The following is a 24127-nucleotide window of genomic DNA, read 5'->3' as shown; positions in this document are numbered from 1 at the left end:
TTACCGTGGCGGTGAAACATTGGTAGTTACTACTATTACATCACGTTTCGTTCAAAGAATGGATAATGTTATATCTTTTGATATAGACAGAGGTCAGATCAGATCATTTATAGTCTACAGCATTCTATTCAACAACCATGACTGATTATAGATAGTACGTTACTTAACCTGCTTCTCGTGTCTTCGCTGATCCGCACTAATCCAGTAAACACCCTTTCGTGTTTGGATCAACGGGTTATTGGACTACTTGATACCGTCAATGCCGCCCTTCTCCGGGTTAGGCTTGAATGCGATCTGTTGCTAGGAGCGAAGAAGGGAAAAAAGATAAAGGCAGCACTGGCACTTTGGTCAAGAGCCATGGTCTTGTGGAAGCCGAACCTCTCGGTCATGTAACCAAACACCAATAGACCAACCAATTGGCCACATGCACTGCCGTTGATGAGACCAGCCTGCCAAGGAGCCGGGATCTGATAAGTGTCGTCTTTGGCAGGCCGCCCGTAGCGCTTCCGGAACTCAGGCAAGCCGAACATATTGCCGATGAGCATTGTGCCATAGTCCTCCATGAAGATAGCGGTAGACATCAGAAGGTCCCACAAGACTGCTTTACGATACAGCTTGAGGGCATCCCATCCACGTGGGATCTATAAGAAACCGAAGACCGGAAGCTCTCAAACCGACAGCAGTCAAGCAGATTTCCTTTTCTTCCTTCTTTGATAGGGCCTCAACACAAACTTTGACATCACAAAACGCAAAAATGATTTTCGGCTCTGTAGCCGCAATGGCGACTGACGGCCAAGTTTATCCACCGGCTGTACACACCAAGTTTTCTCCAGACGGAAACCCCCAGCTTTATCCTGGGAATACGACTGTTTGTCACATCCCAGCCGAATCGCCTCTCCTTCCCGGGCTTTGGGAGGTATACAACACCATCGCCTCTCATCCAACACTTTCGAAAAGGTTCCGTCTACTCCCGCCTGATTCGTGGCACATGACGGTATTCGACGGGGTCCGCCAGGAAGAGGCCGAACCTGGCATGTGGCCAGAGGGTTTGGAGAAGTTGCCTCTGGACGAATGCACGAGGAACTTTTCCAAGAGCGTAAGGAGCCTGGGTCCCTCATTGATGGCAGAGGGTCTCGCACCGCCATACAAGATGCGTGTTAATGGTTTCCAACTTGGTCAGTTTGGCACGGCACTCGACATCATGGGAACGACAGAGAGAGAGGAGAAGCGTATGAGAAGACTGCGCGACAGGCTCGCTGACGCCTTCGGGTTCCGCGCCCCTAACCACCTGACGTACCGGTTTCACGTTAGCATAGCGTATCTAATCCGGTGGCTGGAAGGCGAGGATCAAGCTGAGTTCGAGAAAGCCGTCGCAGGTTGGCTGCCAAAGATAAAGACACGCTTTGAGCTTGGAACGGTTGAATTCTGTACCTTTGATGACATGTTCTCGTTTCCCAGACTTTTCTAATTAGGCGAAACGGCCAAGGGCAAAGCATTACGTTAAGCTTGTCACTTTTAGTTACAGCATAAGAAATTACAGGAACTTAAGATATCTACAGATTCCATTTATGCCGGCGCTGAGAAATAGGAGAGTGGTAATCTTTTCGTATGATTTGATCTGCTTACAGGGTTTGTCTACATTACGTAGCTTTGAAATGTCACACTGTAAAGATCAGACATCACTTGTCAGGTTCAGAGCGCAAAAGTCATCTCTTATAAGATCTTCCTGCTCTTGGCTTCCGCCTAACAGGTAGACTCGTGGACTGACAGAGTATCGAACGAATTCCTGCGCTGTAACTTCTCCAATTCCGCTGGTGCCACCGACTACAGAGTCGAGAGATATGACTTCCCAGTATTGCAATCTCAAAGTATGAAGCAGAGCAAGACACCTACTACTTCCTCCCTTTTTCTCGAGTCTAATCATTTTCTGTCACGACCCTCCTTACAGGCTCTCGTTCGACTTCGGACGCACTGCGATGCATCATCAATCAGCGATGGCTCACTTCAATCAAAGCTGGACCGACTTATCAGCTGGTGGGGTACGACATTACATGGAGCGTTAATGTGTGCTCTGTTGAATTGTAACCAATTTGATTATCTTACCATGTATTAAGAACTAATAGAGGGATGAAAGGGCTCATCCCAGCGCGACACCCTAAGACTTTAGTGTTTAAACCGCAGTCTACGTACGTTTCTGATCTAACTTGTTCTGAAAGTTCTATTATGCTGAAGACATCGTGACATAGATACCAAAGCTAACCATATCAGCCTCCCCAAGACCGTGAGCATACTTACCAAAACGGCAGCGGAAAATCAAAAGACCTGGCAGAGCGTGAAGAGCGCGTCAACTCGCACTGAGAAATGGCAACGGTGCAGGACCTAATGACTGTAGTTCAGTACTAATACTCAATATCAATAACATATATTCATTTGGTGTGTCAGCTAGTATTTCCGTTCCTACTATGTTACTCGCATAGAAGGTGAATGACATATCGGAATGGTTTTAACTACTGTGAAAAAAGGCTTGAAAAGAAGAATGGGTCGCAAGAGTTGTGCCCAAGCATTGGATAGTAGAAAGACATGGGGTCTCAGAGATGGCTGAGACAGACATTGCATCAGCGATGGAGGTCTCCCGAAACCCAGGAGCCTGGTTCACGGGGATGGCAGACGCGAGGGCTTGACTTGGGCGGCCGACTCGCTTACCAATACGGTCGCTCAGAATGAGAGCTGAAAGTTTTGAGAAGCAGACAATCGGTGCTGATTGGGCTCCGGTCACTTGGCCATGATGCGAATTGCTTTTTATGTCGCCCTAATAATGCTGCCAATTGTGAGGCGAGACTAGCGTATATCGCTCTGGCCGCCAATGTTCAGCTATAGCACCTTGGCACCTCAATATCTTGGTGCAGATCAACCCAAATCTTGTGAGATCTCGATAGGCTGACGATAATTAATTACCGAACAACATCGGTGCCTGACCGGCCCCACCCTGTCATTTTTAGGTCAGGCTTGATATCAATAAAATGCTTTATCCTTCTTACCGACTTTCATCTTTTACCATAAACAATTGTCTTCTGTCGCACTAGATTATCACCAAAATGAAACAGATCTCCCAAAACCTAAGCGCTGTTGAATCTGCCGTGGCACAGCTCTGTGCTGCGCTACGAGATGATGCACAATCAGAAGCTGGACAGGTACCGCCTTTCCATCGCCCCCATGGTACTCATGAGCTGACCGTACCTTAAGGCCCGTATCAACACGGCAGCCAACAACTTGAAGGACGCCCTTAAAGCTATGGACGACTCCCAAGCGGCCATTGAGAGCTCTGGTGATGACACCAAGAAGAAGGCCCTCCAGGACTTGATTGGCCCGGTAAATCTCAACAGCTTGAAGATGCACTTGGCGGCTGCTAACATTCAAATTTTGTAGTTTTCCAAAGGCCTCAGCCAATTCGCAAAAATAATCACCAATATCTACGAGCGTGGACCCCTTCCTGATGGTGTTGCATCAGACTTGAAGCCTGTTCTGGCCAAGTATGAAGAGGTTCAAAAGGTAAGTACCCCGCCCGCATCGTCTCTCAAGGAGATAATTAATGTGAGTAAACAGTCTTATGAGAAGCTTGCTACGGACAGCGGCCTGAAGATCGATTTGTATATGCCTGGAGTGTCAAATGTACTGCCAGCAAATGTGGAGGAGGCCTTTGGCAAGCTTGGCGGGCGGTAGAGCAAGACTGCTCATATGGCACTATGATTCCGTTTTTGCCAAATACCCATGTACTTTGACCTCCAGATATAAATTAACCAGGGTATTAACTTGACATATTGGACTCGCGGTGACAATCTTACACAAACTAACGCTCTTGGGTCCCTCATCCATATCTCTCATGCTCGGTACTTCTGACGTATCAAAAATATGCATCACGCGCTCAGAGTTTAGTGGTTGTCAAGAGTAGCCGCCCTACCCAAAAGTATCCAAGCTTATTGCATTTGCGTGATTAATGCTAACTCTGCAATTGGGCAGAGGTGCAGGCGAGGTTACTGTGCATAGACTGGGCTGCATAGTCAGCAGCAGATTTGCAGATCTATTGTTATTGCTATTGGTCATCAAGAATATGCATATGTAGTCCGAGTTTCCTTTTCTCCGGCATGTTTCATTTTCCCCTGATCGGGAAGATTGCGCATTGGCTTCCGAAAAAGGTCGTATTTGGTGCGTAGATACGATCAGCCCTGTGATATCTTATACCCACTTAACAACCCCTCTTTCCCTTGCCATTGTTCTTGCACTCTGACTTTATTTTCCGCATTATATCGACTCCTCTTGCTTATTTATAAAAGCCTTTCATATCATCTTTTCAGCTCATCATCCAATGCTCCACTTCTGATAAAATGCTCAGCGTCAATCTTTCTATCGTGAAAGCAACCATCTTCTCCCTTCAATCTCATTTTGTAGGGTCGTTCTTCTTACTCTTGGCTCTAAGCTATGTTTATGATAGATATCGGCCTGGTCTGTCTTGTATTCCCGGTCCGCCTCTCGCAAAGTGGACAAAACTTTGGAGACTCTACGATGTTTACAACGGTCAATCTCATCAGACGGCTATAAGACTACACAAAAAGCACGGCCCGCTTGTTCGAATTGCACCCAACATTATATCTGTTGGTGATCCTGCAGCCATCAAAACCATCTACGGATTGACTGGCGCATTCACCAAGGTTGGTGAATTAACCTCTCTAGCTACATGCTTACACTGACATCGACTCTCCAGTCAGCATTCTACCCTATTCAGAGTATTTCTTGGAACAAGAAACCGCAAATGAACCTCTTTTCAACACGGGACACTGTTTATCACCGTGAACAGAAGAAAAAGGTCGCGCATGCTTACAGCTTGACCAGCCTTCTCGGATCCGAAGAGGCAATGGACTCCTGTACTGAACTCTTCACTTCACGCCTCGACGAATGGGCCACGACAGATAAGCCCATTGATCTAGGCGCGTGGCTTCAGTATTACGCTTTCGACGTCGTTGGTGAAGTAACCTTCGCACAGAAACTAGGGTTTTTGGAGACTAGCGCAGATGTTGACGGCATGATGGAGACCATTGAGGGTATCCTCTTCTACGCAGCTTTGTGTGGGCAGGTGCCTGAGATGCACCCATTTCTGCTGGGTAACCCCTTGTTTCCGTATTTGATTCCAGCCATGGAGTCATGGAATGCCGTGTTGACCTTCACCCTAAAGGCCATCAATTCTCGGACAACTATCCAGCGGGACGGCGAACTGGAGCTTAATGGTGACGGAGGCAGGGACTTCCTCTCAAAGTGGGCTGCAGTCAAGAAAAGGGATCCGCTCAAGATGAGTACCCGAGATGTTATTACACATCTCTCAACCAACGTATTTGCCGGCTCAGATACTACCGCCATCGCTCTCAGAGCAATTGTTTACTTCCTCATCAAACATCCAGAAAAAATGAGAATGGTTGTAGAAGAGATCGACACAGCTGATAAAAGCGGAAAGCTCAGCGACCCTATCTCATACAAGGAATCCACTGGTCATCTGCCATACATGGGAGCTGTGATCAAAGAAGCGATGCGGCTACATCCCTCTGTCGGGCTCCTCATGGAGCGGCATGTCCCGCCCCAGGGCGCAGAGATATGCGGGCAGTTCATTCCCGGAGGCACAGTCGTCGGCATCAACCCATGGGTTCTTCACTCGGACCCCAGCGTGTACAAGGATCCTAAATCCTTCATTCCTGAGCGCTGGTTAACTGCAGACGCGGGGTTGCTCTCCAAGATGGAACATAGTTTTTTGACTTTCGGCGCAGGCTCGCGAACTTGTATTGGAAAGTATATTAGCCTGATGGAAATGCACAAGGTAGTGCCGCAGTTACTTAGGAGGTATACTATCAAGTTGGAGGATCCCAAGGCTGAGTGGCGAACATCGAACCGTTGGTTCGTACAGCAACATGGGCTTATTTGCACCCTGAAGAAAAGAACATGAATCGTGGAGAGAATGATACTCGTTTGAGAACTTACGACAGGATATTCATCATTGTATCAGCATTGTTTACCGTGGCAGTGAATTATTAATAGCCATAACCATCGGTACACCAACTAAAGTTAGCGTAGGAAGCTTTTTCATATCGTTGCATAATATTAAATTTTCGAACTGGTGTTTGCATAACAGATATGCAACTATCAGTCATTGACCAACGAGCTTTATGCTTCCTCAGTCTGATCCTGTAGCCTCATTTTCATGCAACCCCGCATCGCGGCTCAGCTGAACTTCTCATCCCCATCTCTCTGCCAGCTCAACTGTTCTCGAGTAATCACATTCAAACCGAAGAACGACGCTGCAATGTCTGGCGCTGAAGCTGCCCTCTTAGGAGTGGGCATTCTCTGCAACGCGATGCAAATCCTCACTTTTGCCAAGGACTCCATCCACGTGTATCGCAACATCCGCGATGGCCGAGCTCCTGACCCAAATTTGGACTCATATCTTAAGAACGCCAAGGCCTCTTTCGATGAGATGAATCAAACTGCCGCGCAAATGGGGCCACTGAGTAGGGAGCAGCAGAAAATTGTTGATGTTGGCAAAAAGGTGCATGACTGCTTGGACGAGCTGCAACAGCAGTTTGCCAAGCTACATGTCGACGAAGGTTCGAAAACAGGCATTCGTGGCAAAATTTCTGCATTAAAGAAAAGTGCTTTAGCGATATGGCGAGGAAAGGAACTTCAAGATGCCGAGGAGAACCTACAGCGATATGAACAACTCCTGCATGGTCTCCTCCTGGATCGTCTGTGCAGTCAATCTCAAGCCGCTGAGATCGCCTCCTTGGAATCCTTCCATCATTTGCAGGTGGCTTTGCAAACCATCATATCGCAGCTGGCACAGGGCTCTACGAGCGTTTCAGACCTAATCTTAGGTGTCTCTACACTTGTCAACGATCGGATTACAGATGAGCACGCTACGACGAGAAATGTGATTGAAAATCGTGCAACTTCAGCGGAGAACAAAATCTGTCAGAGTATGTCTCAGTCGATCGATCAACTTCGTCAAGAGCTGCTGGATCGCGAGCAGGATAAGGCTTTTGACAAACAGTATGAGCAACTTCTGTCGAGTTTGCGGTTCCCAGAAATGAACGGCCGGAAGAACAAGATATCGGATAACTATCCTGGGACTTTCAACTGGATGTTCGATCGAAATGGCGAGCGACAGTCCAACTATAGCTCGTCATCAGAACCTCATCAATCCGATACGGGTAGTGGGGCCGAGACGTCCTACAAGCCAGACTTTGACAGTTTTCCGGACTGGCTAGAATCTGACTCGAATGTTTTCTGGGTTAGTGGCAAGCCAGCCTCAGGCAAAAGCTTCCTGATGAAGTACCTTGCTCTCAGTCATTTAACACTCAGGCATCTGAAAGTCTGGCGCTCTGATGTCCAGATTCTAACACACTTCTTCTGGAAACCCGGACAAACACTGCAACGTAACGTCGAGGGAATGGCTTTGTCACTCCTCCATCAAGTCTTGGATGGCAGACCTGGTCTTTGTCGAAGGTTGTGTGAGGCACAATCTTCTGTCCGGCACAAACGAAATTATCCAGATTGGAGCCTTGAAGAACTGTCAGTCGCTCTGATTTGGGCACTACAAGCCTCTTCAGAAGGATTCTGCATCTTTCTCGATGGTCTGGACGAGGCTGAGGAGCTACAGCATCTATCTTGGCCAGAGTGGACAAGCGCTGAAGTCATCCACAAGCTGCTGAAAGTCAATAATATCAAGCTATGTGCATCCAGCCGAGAAGAAGGTTCATTTTCCTCCTTTTTTAAAGACGCTTTTCGCTTAAGGATTCACCAGTTGAATGATCGCGACATTAGGCTTTTCGTCAGGGAACGGCTTGATGTCGATGGAGTTGTGTGGCATGAACGAAATAGCCTTCGATACGAGATTGTGAAGAAGGCTGAGGGCGTGTTCCTCTGGGCCGCCCTTGTAGTAGGTCGACTAAACCGTGCGATACGCCAAGGCAATGCAACTATCGAAATGCTTCAAGAGCGCATTGATCAAACTCCCTCGGACCTCACTACGCTATACACTGACATGTGGGAAAGAATTGGAGATGACGCCCAATTACGCAGCATTCGAGTGACCGCTTCGCTCTACTTCAATCTCGTTATTGCAGCTCGTGAAGTCCATGATAGGTTATCGCTAGGCGGCCCTTTCTGGAATGCAGATACCGCAAGAATGTCTTCACTAGTGATCATGGCAACAGCTGCCCAAGATAAGTCAATGGAGGCTGTATTGAACGCAGGTCGCCTCATCACAAGTGGGGAGCTTCTCGCCATGTGTTCAAAAGCTGAGAATGAACTACAATGGGCTTGCCGTGGCCTTCTTCAGGTGATCACAACCCCCAATACATTCGGTAGTTTTTTTATTGGAGATAAGTATTTGCTGGAATACAACTCGACCAAAGTCGACTTTATTCATAGGACTGCCTTTGACTTTATCATGGATACAGGGCCTGGTCGTGAGTGCCTTGACTTCTGTGGCCCCTCCAGAAGTCAGCATGCTTCCAGGCTATTTGCTGGCCATTTGATCAGAGCAAGGTTCATTCATCTCAGGTATAGCAATCGATTTAAGCCCATGAACATTGAGATGCTATCGTGCAGTTGGGATATCGATTACGACGGCATGTTGCAGATAGCCTTTTTTATGTGTTGCGACGATCGCCTGTCCAGGAAAGACTCAGTTGGACAAGATGCGTTCCTTACGCTTGACATGTCGCAACACCAGGCCGCGACGACCGATAACCAACTGTATTCTTTCAGAAAAACCTCACTCAATCACGGCCTACTTGATGCCCTGGAAGCGTGGCAGTCATCTGGGCTATTCAGAGGTCACAAGTACTACACCCCTCTGGCCTATTCCCCCTCCAGCTCGAACTCTGTTGAAATTCACATGATGGGGGCCATTACTTCGGCAATTTTCTGGAAATCAGACTCTGTAAATTGGGTCCTCGGCTTGATGAGCGTACTTGAGATATATCCTGCGTCGGTATTCCTCCAAGCTATTCCGGCCATTCTTCGGGCAATTTTCATTGGGTGGTTCCCTTCTGGGCACCGCGCTTCTTCCGAGCTACTCGAATACATTCTTCATCGCTTGCAGTCGATTGCCAGAAAAGAGGCCAACTATCAGGTCTCTGTTAAAAATTCCATTCTCGCTCTACACTCTTTATACATCACGACTTGTCTGAAGCTCTTGACCTCTATTGGATTTCTTGTCGACTTCTCTGGAGACCATCTGTTGAGTCAGACGAGTAAAAGTTTTCATGCAGAGGATTGGCAACATATTCTTTTACTACAGTTCCAAACTAATCACACTTACACGAACCAGGCTGATGGAAAAGACTGCCACTACGCCCTCGTGGCTGTGAATATTGCTACAGCTCATCAGATATTTAATATCGCGTCACAAAGACTTGGACAAGATATTCCTCGCCTTCACATACCAGACAATATCAGCTCTCGATTCGATGTAATAATTGTTGCAGACATGTACCAGGACAGCAGACGCAAACACATGACTATCGCGAACCGTTACGCTCCTAGTGAGCGCTTTCATGACCGAATCAAACAATTGGTATGGATGGAACTGCGTGGAGGTTTGAAGCTTGAAGGAGGCAAGACCTGGCCACAAATACTAGAGTGCTCTAACAGTACGTTAAGCCCCGTGGATGCTGACAGGGCTGACAAATATGTAATGGACATATTGGATGATTGTGGAATGGACTATCTACTGCCTTTGGTAGCATTGGCAGGCAGTAGAAATATTTCGAATTAGGACAAATTGTTTAGAGGAATTTAGACTATACTTTTCTGTATATCCCTAAATTATCACACCTCAACATTGCGAACAAATCTTTACGCAAATATCTATTCCAAGTCCGCTTTTCTCCTCCTCCTTGTTGTTTCTATGCTAGAAAACGCCACATTGATTCTATTTTCGAGCCACTCGGTGCTCTAGCTCATCGAGCTCGGCAGTATGATCAAGCTTCGCGTCAGCTTGAGAAATCGGAACAACAATTTCGTCCCCGAACAAAGCCGCTATCTCCTCAAGGCTTTTGCCAGACTAGTCCAATTTAGCTGAGGTCTTCGAATGCACGATTGAGATAACTCACAGTCTCGGGAAGGAAGAAAAAGTAGAAAAAAGCGGCAGCGGCGTTGGATGCGATAAAAAGTGAATAGTATCTGTAGATAAAGTCAGTTATCTCATACATAATACTCGAATCTCAACTGCATGGGCGTACCGCCAGCTGACATTATCAATAGCTAATGGTGTGATTTGCGACAAAACAATTGCCACGATTGCCTTTGTCGCTACAGCTAGAGCCATTCCCTTAGTTCTCAAGAAGAAAGGGAAGAGCTCTGAAGGAACTACCCAGATCATGGCATTGAAGAAGATAGCATAGCTCATGGAGTAGAGGAAAATAGACGCGATGGCACCTCTCGCACCGGCCTGGTTGTCATTATTTGAGGATCCAAATTCTGCGCTAAGAGCCATGCAGATGGCAATCATCACGCAGAGCACAATAGATCCAGTCCAGAGAGTGCGAGTGCGAGGTATTTTATCAGCGACGAAGACGAGGTAGATGACCTGACCTATAATTCCCATCATTCCATAAACACCGCTGATCAGCAGGGAAGTACGTCCTGTGAAGCCGACTGTTTGGTAGAAGACGCTCTGGAAATTCTGGCTCAAGGTATTAGATTGGCAGTCAGGTGATTTCTGGGAAGACGGGCATACCTGGATGACAGATGAGCCCGAGAGCTGACTCATAGTCACGATGAACGAGGCCGTTAAAGTCCTGCGAACGTATTTCCTGGAGAACATAAGTCCAAGGGCTGTGAACCAGTCCAGATTACCTTGATCCCTCTCAAGCTGAATCTGGGTTCGGATCTGCAAAAGCTCCTGCTCAACGAAGGTTTCGTCATCTTCATAATCATGCAGGCGAGCAAGAACCCGGCCAGCCTCGTCATACCGATCCTTGAGAACCAACCAACGCGGGGAGAAGGGGACGAAGAAGATCATGACGACAAGCAAAACTGGGATGGGTAGCTGCATGGCAAGTGGAATCCTCCACTGGCCGTCTCCCTTGGCAAATGCGCCAGCGTATCCGATCCAATTGGCGACGCCGAAACCAATCGCAATCATCATTCCTTGGAGACCGACTAGGAAGCCACGCTGATCGGGCTTTGATACCTCGGCGAGGTAGATTGGAACGACAGAAAGAATCTGTCCGCATCCAATACCGGCGACAAGACGACCAGCAATCATCATGCCGATATTGACAGCAGCGCACTGAAGGATGGCGCCAATAATGGCTATCTTCCTCATTAGTAGATGCCAGAGTCTTGCGATTCCACTCACTCAAGATAGATGCGATCAGGATCGTGTATTTTCGGCTGAGCTTGTCGGCAACGTATCCGGTTGTCAGGCCACCAATGGCTTGTCCAGCATTATACACGGAAACAATAGCTCCTTGATACGTGGTGTTGGCCATGGATGCCCCATACATGGCGAGTTTAAAGCTATCATGTCCGAAGGTCGTCGCAATGATGCCTATCATGAATACTTATTAGTACCAAGAGTGGATAAGGGCGGTGTTGAAGTCATACCCGAATCAAGACCATAGATAAAGCCGCCTTGGGCTGCTACAAGAGCTACAGCAGTCGCAAGGAAGCCCATATCGTTTGTTGGAAATGGATTGGTGTATATGGACTTGAGATATCACGAGAGCGTTGGTTGTGTATTTGTAGAAATTTGGATGTCTCTTCTTCATTTTCTCCGCATCAGGGGCCCCAGATTCTGTAACCCTACTACCCCGAGGTAACCCGCTCCTCTGGGATTCGTCGGCGGCATGGTTCTGTTGTTACAACAGCCCGAGACACCGAACTCTCGGCTAGCCTTCGACCGAATGACTTGTAAACCAGTCGGTTCAATTGAATCTTTACTATCAGTCAGAACCTGTACACCTGATGATAGGCTCCGACGACAACAATATTGACAAACCTTCAACGGGGTCAAGGTTTCCGATGCGGAATTGAGCCGCCTGTCCAACATGCCAAGAAACGAGGCTCCTATGTATGGGGTTTAATCTTTGAGAACCGAGGCGAAGGATGGTAAATCCAACCGGCCTTGGAGAGACATGATTGGCTCTCTTTTCTTTCTAGCCAATCGGATGCTTCCAAAGCCGCAAGATCGTCAGAGACAACGAGGGTCACAGTCAGCCTGCTCCGGTAAATTACACCCGCCTGGACTTCAATCTGACCCCACGAAATGCCAAGCTGAGGAGGTATTGTGGATTGAGTCTGTCAGGAGTTGACCTTTGCGAATGCCACAGCTCGCTCTCACTTGAACCGACCGCCGAAGCCGTCATCGAACCCCGATAGGTCATACTTAATGGGCGTGAAATGGCGGGAATCTTGCTCAACATACCCAAAGCAAGTCTTTGGACGCACTATGTCCTGTCCTCAAGTTGCCAAGCTCAAATTTGAGCATCACCATAACGGTCTCGGTGTAGACAGGCCTAGACCTCGACTTTCATGGTCCTTCGAAATATCGCCCTCCACAGCTTCATCATGGGTACAAACCAGTTATGAAGTTGAGGTCACCTTTTTGAGCGCAGACGATACTCAAGTATTCACCGCTGAGAGTAAAGAATCAGTTCTGGTACCATGGCCGGCCAGGTCACTTTTATCTCGCGAATCTGCGTCGGTTCGTGTCAGAGTCTACGGCAAAAGCCTCGAGCAAGACTCTCCTATACTGGAGCCTAGCCCTTGGTCGACTGCTGCGACCGTCGAAGCCGCTCTTCTTGACACCAGCGACTTCGAGGCAAGCTTTATCACCTCAGCAGACCGAATTGGACCCTATGGGCCTCTACGCCCGATTCGGTTCCACAAAGAGTTCACTTTACCGCCAGATGCCACGAGTATCGCTCGAGCACGATTATACATAACAAGTCTTGGCGTATTTGAGGCAACCATAAACGGACAACGTGTCGATAATGAGGTCCTGGCCCCAGGCTGGACGAGCTACAACCATCGTCTCATCTACCGTATCCATGATGTTACCTCCTTACTACTCCCCGGCCAGAAGAATATCATCAGTGCCGAAGTTGCTGAGGGATGGTATGCAGGAAGACTCGGCTTCAAAGGTGGCAAGCGGTTCAGGTATGGCGATGAGCTAGGCCTGTTCGCTCAGCTAGAGGTTCAAGATGCAGCTGGTAAAATATCTTGGGATCTTGTCTCGAACGATACATGGTTATGCACCACGAGTCCAATTGTTACGAGCGAGATCTACGATGGCGAGGTTTATGATATGAACCATATTCCCTCGGATGCGGTTAAGACAAAGGTTCTTCCGAAGCCATCGGCTCGACTCCTAGCACCCGACATCCCTCCTGTCCGTGTCACAGAGACCATGCTCTGCAAACGTGTCTTCAGAAGCCAGAGCGGCAAGACGATCTTGGACTTCGGCCAGAACCTCGTGGGCAAGCTCTTCATACCAAGTCTACCGACTGAGAAGGACAAATGCATCACTTTTCGTCATGCCGAAGTTATGGAGAATGGAGAGCTGGGCACACGGCCACTTCGCGGCGCTAAATGCTGCGACACTATCATCGGTTCAGGCGATGTTCTGTCGGAGTGGTCACCTAAGTTCACCTTCCACGGATTCCGGTATGTCGAGGTTGAAGGATGGCCTGGCGATGGCCCCACGCCTGATGAAGTCCAAGCTCTTGTTCTTCACACCGATATGGAGCGGCGAGGATTCTTCGAATGCTCCAATCCATATATAAATCAGCTACACAAGAATATCGTCTGGTCAATGCGCGGCAACTTTCTCTCGCTACCTACAGACTGCCCGCAGCGAGATGAGCGTCTCGGATGGACCGGCGATCTCCAAGTATTCTGCCCAACAGCAACATACCTCTATGACACACTGGGTATACTTAGTAACTGGCTGCAAGATGTATCAGCAGAACAACTGGAGGAAGGGAAGGGCGGTATACCTCCTCTTGTATGTCCCAATGCCATAAGTTCAAACTGGCCTCATATGGCTCAGGCGATCTGGGATGATGTCACGATCTTAGCTCCAGACACTTTGTATCAGTACAGCTCTGACAGAGGCCTCTTGGAGACACAGTTCGATAGCATGAATACTTGGCTAGAACAGGGCGTCGATCGGGCTCCAGATGGACTTTGGAACCCTGATAAGTGGCAGCTGGCAGACTGGTTGGACCCCAGCGCGCCACCTGAAGACCCCGGTAATGGACGAACTGACAACATCCTCGTTGCGAATGCTTATCTTGTGCATACGACACTGGTATTTTCCGAGTTATGCCCCGTCCTAGGAAAGACGGAGCTCGCTGCCAAGTATGCACAAGATGGGGAGCGACTCAAGGCCCTGTTCCAGCGAAGGTACATCACAGCCGAAGGTAATTTAATGTCAACATCCCAAACGGGTTTTGGCCTCGCTATCAGATTTGGCCTTTACCCAGAAAACGAGGAACAACGCAAAACTGCTGGAAAAGCCCTCGATCGTCTAGTCCGTACCGCTCGCTTCCACATCAGTACAGGTTTCGCGGGAACACCAGTTATCTCCCATGCGCTATCTGAGATTGGCCGTTCACAGCTGGCATACCGTATGTTGCTCGAGACGACATGCCCCAGTTGGTTATACGCCGTAGTATCCCACGATGCAACGACCGTATGGGAGCGCTGGGACAGCATGTTACCAGATGGACGCATTAATCCCGGTCAGATGACGAGTTTCAACCACTATGCACTTGGTGCAGTAGGTGATTGGCTTCATGCGACTGTGGGTGGCATTTCGCCTCGCGAGCCAGGTTGGCGCGTTGTTCGAGTTCGCCCCCTTCCTGGAGGCAATATCACCAATGCCAGGGTATCATTCAATGGACCTTATGGACTTGTTGCGTGCGAATGGAGACTTGAAGGTCAACGGTTTACTATGTCGTTGACTATCCCTCCCAACTGCTCGGCCCTAGTGACTTTACCTTCAGAAGTGCGAAAAGACTTTAGCTGCGAGGTGGAGGCAACGCGAATTCTTTGCTCTGGTCATCACTTGCTGGAATGTCAATTTGATGCTGGGGAATGGCCGCCTAAGCCAACGATTGCTGCAAATCAGCCCATGCCTGTAGATAGTATTGCCGGGTAGAACAGCTCTCGTACGTATATACAGCCACTACGTAGTCGCAAATAGTTGAGGGCTTTCTATGCGATGGAATGGTTAGGCTTTGTCCAGTAAACAAGGGCACAGTCGTTCTTTACACCTCCTTCACCATTCGTCGTTACTACTAAACTCATACAAAGCGGGAAATTCCCTAGATCGGTCTCTTTCCCTTGAGCTGCTCGGCAATTGTTTTGTCAAATGCCTCGATGATCCGAACTACGCTTGGCAGTTCTCCAAGTCAGCAACAATTCTTCCACAAAGCTCCCTCTCGCTCGCCTTGGCTACTTCGTCATCGGTGCTATCAATCATAAGACAACTAAGCACAACGTCGGCATAAGTGTCTCCGCATTCCCATCTTAAGCGGTCGAGATACCTGCGGCATATCTTTCGCCTTCGCTGATAATGATCCTCTTCGTCCCTGTCCATGTCTGAGTCGTTCTTCAGGTTGATCCATAGGCCAACTTCAAGGAGAAGAACCCTGAGAGAGTATACATCATATGCATGACGATATAAACGCTTAGGATCTGCGTGCTTCGCGGGGTGCTGATAATAGTCAAGTGTGAAGCCACTGATACTCGTCTCTTTTGCCTCCTCGGCTGAGGCTACCTTGCCTAGCATATCGCGACCGTATATGGTGGCAGTGGAAGGAGTTGACCTTCGGCGTATCGACTTTGACTCCTCGCACGGACTATCCCAAGTTGCTGTAAAGTGCGACGACGGTCGCCACCGCCTCTTTCCGTAATCGAGACTTTCCGTTTCTGGCCCAGTCGCAGATGTCGGATCTCCTTTGGTGGTGGTGATATGGTCCGGCCGTGAGAAGATGTAGCCCATCACGATGGGCTTTGAGACATCAATTTCAATTGCGACCTCGTATCGATCCTCTTGGAGCCTATTTACATGCTCTGGAAAGAACATGACTGACTCTGCGCGTATGTTCTTGTGCAGCCAGTCACTGGAGTGAAGGAGGCAAACGGCACGTACAAGCTTTCTAGCAAGCTCGAAGCGTGCACCGAGCATAGACCGAATCCCTGTTTGCTCTCTAGTTCCAAGGAGTGACTGCAGCGTCACAGGAGCTCGAAGCTTCAGGCTCTCCGCAGGCCGCTCACGGCTCTGGGCGCCAATCGTGCCAGGGAGCCTGTAGAGAATGCTGCAATGTCCTTTGTCGTCGCCTTCCGTGTGGTCGATCATACCGACGATATCCAATCCATAGACATTTTTCATCATGTTGGCGCCTTGAAAGGTATCGAAGAAATTCCTAATGAGCGCACGAAGCTTAGAATCTGCTGGCCTGACTCTCTCAATCGGTTCGTCGTCTTCGCTGCTGCTGAATTGACCCATCTGACTTGCGTCATGTCTTCTGTAAGATTGCAATGATGACAAATAACGCTGCTTCAGTCGTTGTTTTTGCTCTGCAGTGAAGTCCAGCGGCGGTCCACGATAGTCCCGCATCTCGACGTAAACAACTTGGTCTTCAAATAGTGCAAGTCCCTTTCCTAAATACCTCATCTCAGGTTTTATCTCGTCAATGCTGGTGAGGCTCCTGCCGTTTGCTTCTTTCTTGTCTCTGTTTTTATTCACCGATGCTTTCAACGTGGCCGTCGAAGCCAGCAATTCGTATCCCTGTCGCACTAGAGACTCTTTGTCGAGTTCTGCATTCTCGGTCGCGAGTGTTGAAGTCCACTTGAGACCGTCTGGCGACTCCTGCCCAGCCAAACACTCCATAGTGAGATATATGTTCATGGACTCGAATGCATTCTCGGGGCAAAGGCGATAGAGATTCTCGCTATGAGATCTCAAATCGGCGATAAGTTTCTTGAACTTTTCTTTGTCTTTCAAAGCCCATTTGAGCTTGTTAAGCATCGAGAGGCGGTTTCGAACTTCATTGAGGACTGGCTCGACATCCTCAATTTTAGCATCTGGAATGACCAACTGGATATCGTGCGTCGATTGCGATCCATCCTGGATGGCCTGGGCTGTTTGAAGCTGGAAACCATAGCGCTTGATGAGCTTCTCCCGGTTGCAGAGGGTATCTGCAAGAGCAGAAAGGGTTTTGAAGACCCCTTCAGCCTTGAATCGATTGCTCAAGAGGTATTGATGGAGCTTAGACCGCTTTCGTCTGGCATGATCGGAATGTCCTGGGTCGCTGCCGTCTTCGTTTTGAATCTGCCAATGAAAGCCCCAGGCTTTGAGAATTGATTGCTGGATTTCCAACTCGCGCAGGTGAGCTGAGGATTCCGCCTGGGCTGCATTCACTGTGGTGAAGAAATCGTAACAGTCCCTGCATGCCGTGTAGAGGCCCACGATGCCGATTGCAAGACCAGCAACATCCATAATGGAGATAGATCGCACATAGAATATATAGTGCTACGCAGTGTGTGAATTGCTGAATTGGAGAATACTATATGTCAACCAGATAGAGTCGAGATCTGCATCTATGAACTGAACTGATCAGTGGTACAGCACCTTAATTTAATGAACAGCATACCACTGAAGAAAAGCGCGCTATCGATGAGTAGTTTGAGATAGATAAGTGGTCCGTCAGAGGCTGAAAACATGCCGGCAAGACAGTAAAAATGCCTAGACAATTCACAAGGTATGCACTCTGCCTCAAAAACAAGTATCTTTGTGTCCTCTGGTTGGTAGACACGTGTACAAGGTACCCCACATATTGCACGTACGGACAGCACTCTACCAATAAGACGCATGTCGAATGCCGTCTGCAGGCGCCACAGCTTTTGTAATTTCATATCTTGCATCAGACCGCGCCCGGCCACAGTGTACTCTATTTTCTTAGAGCCATGATCTTATCAGTCACTTGCCTAAAATCTGTCAGCAGAGCCATGTGAGCCCCGCGCCATACGTATTGCGGCCATCAATGGTGGAGATGCGACATAGAGCGTTGCTCACGGAGTGATGTCGGTCAAGAGGTTCCGAAGGATTATCAGTCAACCAGCACTGCAGAGATCACCGTCAACAACTCTGTCCAGACATTTCAACACCCATAATCCTCATCATAAGTGAGTACTGATTTTGACTGCAACGGCTTTCAACACTCGGAGATCGTAATCTGCAGGGAATTAATACAGCTCAGTATTTAATTTCGGCCGCCGAGGAAATAACAAGAGCCTGGCAGACTTCTTAACGCATCAGCTGATAGCTCTGTTGGCGCTTGGAATCATAGGGGCAATCATGCGGCGAATGTTCGATTAGCTATCTAACGGTGTTACTGCTCTACTGCTCGTAGAGCGGCTTATGCAGTGGTGTGCCTTGGCGGAGGGACCGATTCATCTTCCCCACTAATAAGGCTAGAGATATTTCCCTGGGATACTGACTTTCGCCGTTAGAATGTCACTAAAGTAAGAATGTATAATACGTTATTTTACACTATCTTTGAAGGCTAGGGATAAAAGCACTGGCATGTATAATTCCATGCCAGCACGATTAGTTCATGCAAGGCACAACGCCATGCTTACACCCCAACACCACGCCGAAGGCGCTTTCAACCAGATAATGAACCCCAAACCCCCTTTGCCTTCGAAAGCAACTATTCAGCCTAGACCAAAACCATCTCCGGCTTTATGGTGTTTTGTCTCAGGGCTATGGAGAGCTGTGGCTGATGATGCCCCTCGACCATCCCTAAATGGGCTGAATCTAGATTCCTTGGCGCTACCTGATCGATTTTAGCTTCTAGGAATTCGCTAAAATTGTCTCTTTGCGGGCTGGTATCTCTCATAGGGCCAAAGCTTTCTTTCAGCCCTTTTTATGACCCATTCCTGATCTAAAGGCGCCATCCCAGCCACGGGGACTCAGCTGAACTGGCTTGTCAATAACCCCCTAATTTCAGTCGAGTCTTGCGAAATATTTAAAGTGCTTACCGGCTTCTATCTGTTACCGAAGCGTCAAAAGGCTGGCAGTGATCTATCAAGATGCGACTCTCACTCCCACTTCTGTTGCCCATAGTGCTACTGGCACGAGTGACCGCCGCCCAAAATGCTGGGCTCAACAATCTCCCCGCCATCTGCGCTGGTGTCAAAGAAGTTGCAACATGCAAGATCAAAGTCATCGTGCCGAGTGGTGTCAAGGTCAATACGAGGACTATCAAAGTCCCCACGGTAGGCCAGATTCAATGACCACATATGGACAGTCTGTATGCTAATACATGGTAGTGGAACAAATGCAAAAGCCGCATATCCGCGACAAGGAGCTGCCCAACTGTCAAAAAGCCCCTCAGGCGTTGTAAAGTATGGACCTGCGTCCCCGGTAAGGCTCATCCCCAAAACATACAAAGCATTGACTGACACCGGCTCAGGCTGGGAGAAGAGATCGAAACAAATCCCTTCCAGTTTAACCATTCTTACCAAGGAGATCGATCTTTGCGATGATATTCGCAGGGCACTTGGCAAGACTCTGGGGGACAAGTTCATCAAATCATCAGAGGCCATCTGCGGTTGTTTCACTCGCTTGCAAACCTTTGCGACGACGGGTTCCTTCACGGCTATGTCAATTCGGGGCGAGATAAGCACAGCTACCACAAAGGTCGCAGACGACACACTTAGTATTGAAAAGGTACTGTCTTCTTACTTCTCTCTTAATTTCTCGCCTAATGCGTCCAAGTGTTTTGGAAAAGTTAGTCTACCAATTCTCAACAACAAAGTTGATATTGCGAATGTTCTCAAGTCGATCGCCCCTTGGATCATCGCCCAAGCCAAGGATGTAAGTCTTTCAATCTCCCCAAGCACATATTGTAACTATTCTTATACAAACTACACAGATCGACCTTTCAGTCTTTCAATCTCTCGCTCGTGTAGTTGGTGCCTGCCAAGCTGGTAATTGCAACGCAAATTCCATTAGCGCCGCTGTCAACGCTTATCTTGCCCCCTCATTCCAATCAATGGAGCCCCCAATCAAATCGGTACTTGTTCAATGGGATGGCGCCCTTACTCGTATCGAAGAAAGAGTCAAGGATATTAACGAAGCTGCTGACTCTTTGGCAAACAACTACGATTTTATGCGGGCGGAGTTTGATTCAAGCAAGCAAAAGATTTGTGAGGAACTGCAGCGGTGTGATGGACAGGGAGTACCAAAGTTTCTCGATCGGGGTGAGTCTACAGTACCTATACTATGATTGCTCAAGTACTGACTAACCGCTTGCAGTTGATGAGGTTATCGAAGCTGCCAATAGACTCTGGCCAGTCCGAGGTCCCCTTGACGTTCCATCTAGCCGACTCAGCAATAGGCTGGCCGAAACGATTCAACTCAGAAAGGACATCAAAAAGTATCCAGAGGCGACAAGTCTAGTCTCCATGATCAAGCAGGGCAAGTTCAAAAAGATCAGCGACATCTTCCTATTCATGCCCATCGCGCAACGCATCCCGGAGCTAGCCAAACAGATCAAGGCCGACCTTTCACCACTCCAAGACGTCGTCAAAGAATACAAACAGCTATCCGGGGAAACCCACGACAATGTATGGTCCCTCAGCTGGTCCAACATCATCTGGCCAGACACAGAACTCACTTCCGACTCACCCGAGGCAGATGCCGCATTGATCACCGAACTAGATGCTGTAGACACACTCGTCAGAGATTACCTTTCGAGCCCTGTTCGTGTATACAGCGACGGCATGTTCATGATGGACGCCGAGCTCAGGGGTTTCTCGGTGGTCAACGGGTCGTTTGCCATGGAGACCAAGGTGGCGGCGTATAACCGCTGGACAACAATCTCTATGGACATGCCGTGCTCCAAAAAGGAGACCAAGGTATACAAGAAGAGTGGGCTTCAGAAGTCATTTTCGTGGAGGTCGTATTTTAAGTGTAAAGTGGCTCCCGTGACGGCATATTTCCCAAAGACTCATGTACCTTATATTAGGATTCGTGGTGGAGCAGGAATAGATCCTAACGAGCAATAGCATCTACTATACTTTCCTCGAGATTTAGAATCCTTATTAATTAGCACGGGAATGACACCAGAGCACAACGCCTTTAGCTGGGACTCACTAGCCACATGAACGTATATAATAGAACCCATAAACCTGTATTCCTTTTCGGCAGCTGCATGAGCAGTCGCAGGAATTATCAGTTGCGCTCGCTAGAGTGATAACCAGGACTTTGCTTGAGAACCGACAAATATACGGCTACTCTACCGAGATTGGCATAAGCGCTATCCTCTTGCTCCCGACCATAGAATCATCGGCCATCATACCTATTGCAAGTTTCAGACAGTTTTAGGTGTTTGCTCGAAGCGCGACTTGATCAATGATTTATCAACAAACATAAAACCACACCATAGGAGTGTAGTCGACGAGATCGTGTGATACCGATTGTCATCAATGTGTCAACGGCTAGTGTTGCCTTTGGGATGTCAGTGCTGCTCGGCGAAATAACAGCCTGGGGTTGCTACTGTCAAGGGAGCCCAGGCAACCATGGAAAACGCGGTAGTTAGTTACCCCATCTCCCATGTTATCTAGTGATTCCCACTAAAGTACAGAGTAAGCGCATCGGTTGCTTAGCAACACGCTATGGGTCATTAAACTTTAGCATTGATGCTACGTTAGCAGTTAGCAGTTGGGCCTGTATTTGTTGCCCCTCGTTCTCCTTCTTTATTACTGTATATTTCTCTTCCTTTACCTATTGCATCTGTCCTTTAGTGCAATTTACGAATCAAGTCTCTGGTTTTGTTTGTATCTTTCTTACCTATCCAAGATAAAATGGATCGTCATGCTGCTACTGTTCGCCGTATGCTCGGTGATCGCACCATCGCCCAATTTGCCTTGTTGTCTCTGCCAGACCGCCGCGCTATCCTCCGGGAGAACCTGGTGCAACTGGGGCCGGTTTTGATTGACGAGGCAGACGAGCTTGACTCGCTGAATCCGGACATTGCCGATGGGGTCCTCCTACGCCAGCAGCTCTTTATGGGTGAAGATGAGACTGGCAAGCAACTGGTGCAGGAGGCTTATGATGTGTATTATGGCGAAAACCATTTCCACGTGCCACTGCACTGGCTGTGCGAGTTTAAGATCGACACCCTTAGCGACTACGAAACCAAGATTCACGTTGCCCCGCTAGTCAAAGACAGCATTACTGTCATCGTTAGCCCATACGATCCAAATCTTGACGTCCATGAGGACGGCAACGAGAGTAATAGTGGTGTCAATGACCCAGAAAGCGTACATTACCGACATGGGACATCCAAGGCCGCTCGGTGGACGCAGAAACACCTCCAGGATGTCTTCCTCTTCACGAACGCACAGCATATCATCTTAGTGCTACGTGGGCGCGGTGTCACGGACGGTAGCGACCTTGCAACACATCAGATGATAAAGGATATTTCCTATGTGGTGAAGCTCCTTATTGATAAGTTTGGCAATAAGCTTGCTATTAGGAAGGAGATAAGCAGAGATTATGGCCATAGCGACAGTCTTCCATGCCGCGACATTCGTTCTTACTGGGATCCCCCCTCAGAGACAGCCAGGCAGAGAGTCAGACAAGGGGCCGCAACCTTTGAGCAGGTTGTGCAGATAGAGATAGAGGAGTGGACACGTGTATTCCCTCAGAATCGGGGACAATGGATGGAACGTGAGATTCTTATTTGATCTGAGTTAAGTTACAGGTTATAGCAGAACTTCTGTTTACTCGATACGATAAAAGATTCTCTAAAGCCTTATCAATATACAGCTCTTAATAACTTTATACTGGTCTTTAGCTGGTTGAACGTTTTGAAAAAAAATGCGACCTCGGTATCAGACCCCGCCTAGCTATAACACACATTATCTATACATGCTCCGAACCTGCTGTCGTACAAAATATTATTAAGAATTTGCTAGGCTTACTCATAAGATGGGTATGAGGGGCATGTAACTGGTTACATCAAGATACTAGCCTTTCTTGACCGACAATCTGACATAGCAGCCCTCATTCCTCCTTAACACAAATTGAATGGTCTTCACCAACCACTAGTCTCAGAAACCATGCCTCTATATGTATTCTCCTGAGCTCTCTAGAGTAAAATGTCTTAACCGGAAGACGAACTAGCTACAGGAATATAAGTAATAGAAATTATAAGCCTGTATTTTCTTTTAGCAGCTAGATCAGCAATTACGGAAATTAGTATCTACTCCCCTTAGCATAATACACTAGATATTATAAACCTCTGGAGGCATAAACTAGCTGCCTGTTGAACAGTCTACACTGGCTCACGTTGGCTTATAATAAGGGAGAAAGTTACAGGCAAATTTCTAGATTAACAGTCTGTGTAATAAATGTTCCATTGCTTCAACAGAGACAACAGACGCTTTATGGGCTTGAGCGATCTTGCGACTTTGGAGCAGGCATTTGCTTTGTATCATCCACACAGCTTAGCCAAAGGGGTCTAGCATCAGAGTATGCTTCAAGTGCAGGTTGCATATCAAAGGCATCTAAGGTCCCGACCTTGATGATAGTCAGACCAGGAAAGGATTCGCCTTGTCGATAACAAGTGCTCCCACAATCACCACAAAAATAGCTAGTGATCCCATTCCCACTATCGGCGAGTTTCTCAAAGACTTTTGGTGTGCCTTGACTGAGGTTGAAATTTTGCTCAGGGATCAAGATATTAGTGCTGAACGCACTTCCACTGATTTTGCGACAATCGCCACAGTGACAAAGGGCCTGTCCAAGTGATGAGCGGGCTTATACCAGTGAAGCTGTGTTTGCCAACAGATTACAGGATTTAGTGGATACGTACCTGCACCACTGGCTCCCCCGTGTAACGGTACCGGATCTTTCCACATAAGCAGCCGCCTTCTGCCATCTTGAATGTGTAATAAGCTTCTATAAGATTGAAGATGATTTACTTAAGACAGAATTTTCTTCGTGATTAGCAATTGAAGAAACTCTACAGTTGAGCTACGTTGTCTTTTATTA

General features: G+C 48.0%; 10 protein-coding genes across 10 annotated transcripts; 7 read left to right on the top strand and 3 right to left on the bottom strand.

Moving 5' to 3' along the window:
* Nucleotides 1-227: 227 nt before the first annotated feature.
* Nucleotides 228-581, bottom strand: FVEG_03326 (hypothetical protein; the record flags this gene model as incomplete). The annotated part of the gene is made up of 1 exon (XM_018890943.1): nt 228-581. The coding sequence occupies one exon, from the start codon at nt 579-581 to the stop codon at nt 228-230; it is 354 nt and encodes a 117-aa protein (XP_018747361.1).
* Nucleotides 582-778: 197 nt separating this feature from the next.
* On the top strand, nt 779-1468 carry FVEG_03327 (hypothetical protein; the record flags this gene model as incomplete). Its single annotated transcript, XM_018890944.1, has 1 exon — nt 779-1468. One exon carries the CDS (start codon nt 779-781, stop codon nt 1466-1468), a length of 690 nt encoding a protein of 229 aa, XP_018747362.1.
* Nucleotides 1469-3095: 1627 nt separating this feature from the next.
* On the top strand, nt 3096-3802 carry FVEG_03328 (hypothetical protein; the record flags this gene model as incomplete). The annotated part of the gene is made up of 4 exons (XM_018890945.1): nt 3096-3191; nt 3244-3369; nt 3427-3549; nt 3604-3802. The coding sequence occupies 4 exons, from the start codon at nt 3096-3098 to the stop codon at nt 3718-3720; spliced, it is 462 nt and encodes a 153-aa protein (XP_018747363.1). The 3' UTR covers nt 3721-3802.
* A 580-nt stretch (nt 3803-4382) lies between these two features.
* On the top strand, nt 4383-5986 carry FVEG_03329 (cytochrome P450 oxidoreductase; the record flags this gene model as incomplete). Its single annotated transcript, XM_018890946.1, has 2 exons — nt 4383-4706; nt 4760-5986. 2 exons carry the CDS (start codon nt 4383-4385, stop codon nt 5984-5986), a joined length of 1551 nt encoding a protein of 516 aa, XP_018747364.1.
* Nucleotides 5987-6343: 357 nt separating this feature from the next.
* On the top strand, nt 6344-9820 carry FVEG_03330 (hypothetical protein; the record flags this gene model as incomplete). The annotated part of the gene is made up of 1 exon (XM_018890947.1): nt 6344-9820. The coding sequence occupies one exon, from the start codon at nt 6344-6346 to the stop codon at nt 9818-9820; it is 3477 nt and encodes a 1158-aa protein (XP_018747365.1).
* Nucleotides 9821-9976: 156 nt separating this feature from the next.
* FVEG_03331 (hypothetical protein) lies at nt 9977-11725 on the bottom strand (the record flags this gene model as incomplete). Its single annotated transcript, XM_018890948.1, has 6 exons — nt 9977-10108; nt 10158-10227; nt 10287-10729; nt 10784-11361; nt 11408-11599; nt 11656-11725. The coding sequence occupies 6 exons, from the start codon at nt 11723-11725 to the stop codon at nt 9977-9979; spliced, it is 1485 nt and encodes a 494-aa protein (XP_018747366.1).
* Nucleotides 11726-12499: 774 nt separating this feature from the next.
* On the top strand, nt 12500-15214 carry FVEG_03332 (hypothetical protein; the record flags this gene model as incomplete). The annotated part of the gene is made up of 1 exon (XM_018890949.1): nt 12500-15214. The coding sequence occupies one exon, from the start codon at nt 12500-12502 to the stop codon at nt 15212-15214; it is 2715 nt and encodes a 904-aa protein (XP_018747367.1).
* A 231-nt stretch (nt 15215-15445) lies between these two features.
* FVEG_03333 (hypothetical protein) lies at nt 15446-17560 on the bottom strand (the record flags this gene model as incomplete). Its single annotated transcript, XM_018890950.1, has 1 exon — nt 15446-17560. The coding sequence occupies one exon, from the start codon at nt 17558-17560 to the stop codon at nt 15446-15448; it is 2115 nt and encodes a 704-aa protein (XP_018747368.1).
* A 1595-nt stretch (nt 17561-19155) lies between these two features.
* On the top strand, nt 19156-21135 carry FVEG_03334 (hypothetical protein; the record flags this gene model as incomplete). Its single annotated transcript, XM_018890951.1, has 6 exons — nt 19156-19341; nt 19396-19489; nt 19539-19795; nt 19844-19942; nt 20001-20328; nt 20384-21135. The coding sequence occupies 6 exons, from the start codon at nt 19156-19158 to the stop codon at nt 21133-21135; spliced, it is 1716 nt and encodes a 571-aa protein (XP_018747369.1).
* A 685-nt stretch (nt 21136-21820) lies between these two features.
* FVEG_03335 (hypothetical protein) lies at nt 21821-22989 on the top strand. Its single transcript, XM_018890952.1, has one exon. It carries the CDS (start codon nt 21934-21936, stop codon nt 22816-22818), a length of 885 nt encoding a protein of 294 aa, XP_018747370.1. The 5' UTR covers nt 21821-21933; the 3' UTR covers nt 22819-22989.
* Nucleotides 22990-24127: the final 1138 nt, after the last annotated feature.

This window comes from Fusarium verticillioides, chromosome 5 (genome assembly GCF_000149555.1).
Source record: "Fusarium verticillioides 7600 chromosome 5, whole genome shotgun sequence".
Taxonomy (NCBI): domain Eukaryota; kingdom Fungi; phylum Ascomycota; class Sordariomycetes; order Hypocreales; family Nectriaceae; genus Fusarium; species Fusarium verticillioides.
The sequence above is the reverse complement of the archived record's forward strand: the minus strand, read 5'-3'. Positions and strand labels throughout refer to the sequence as shown.

Excerpts from the sequence above, each read along its gene's own strand:
- FVEG_03335 (XM_018890952.1), top strand. The coding sequence starts at position 21,934 with ATGGATCGTCATGCTGCTACTGTTCGCCGTATGCTCGGTGATCGCACC.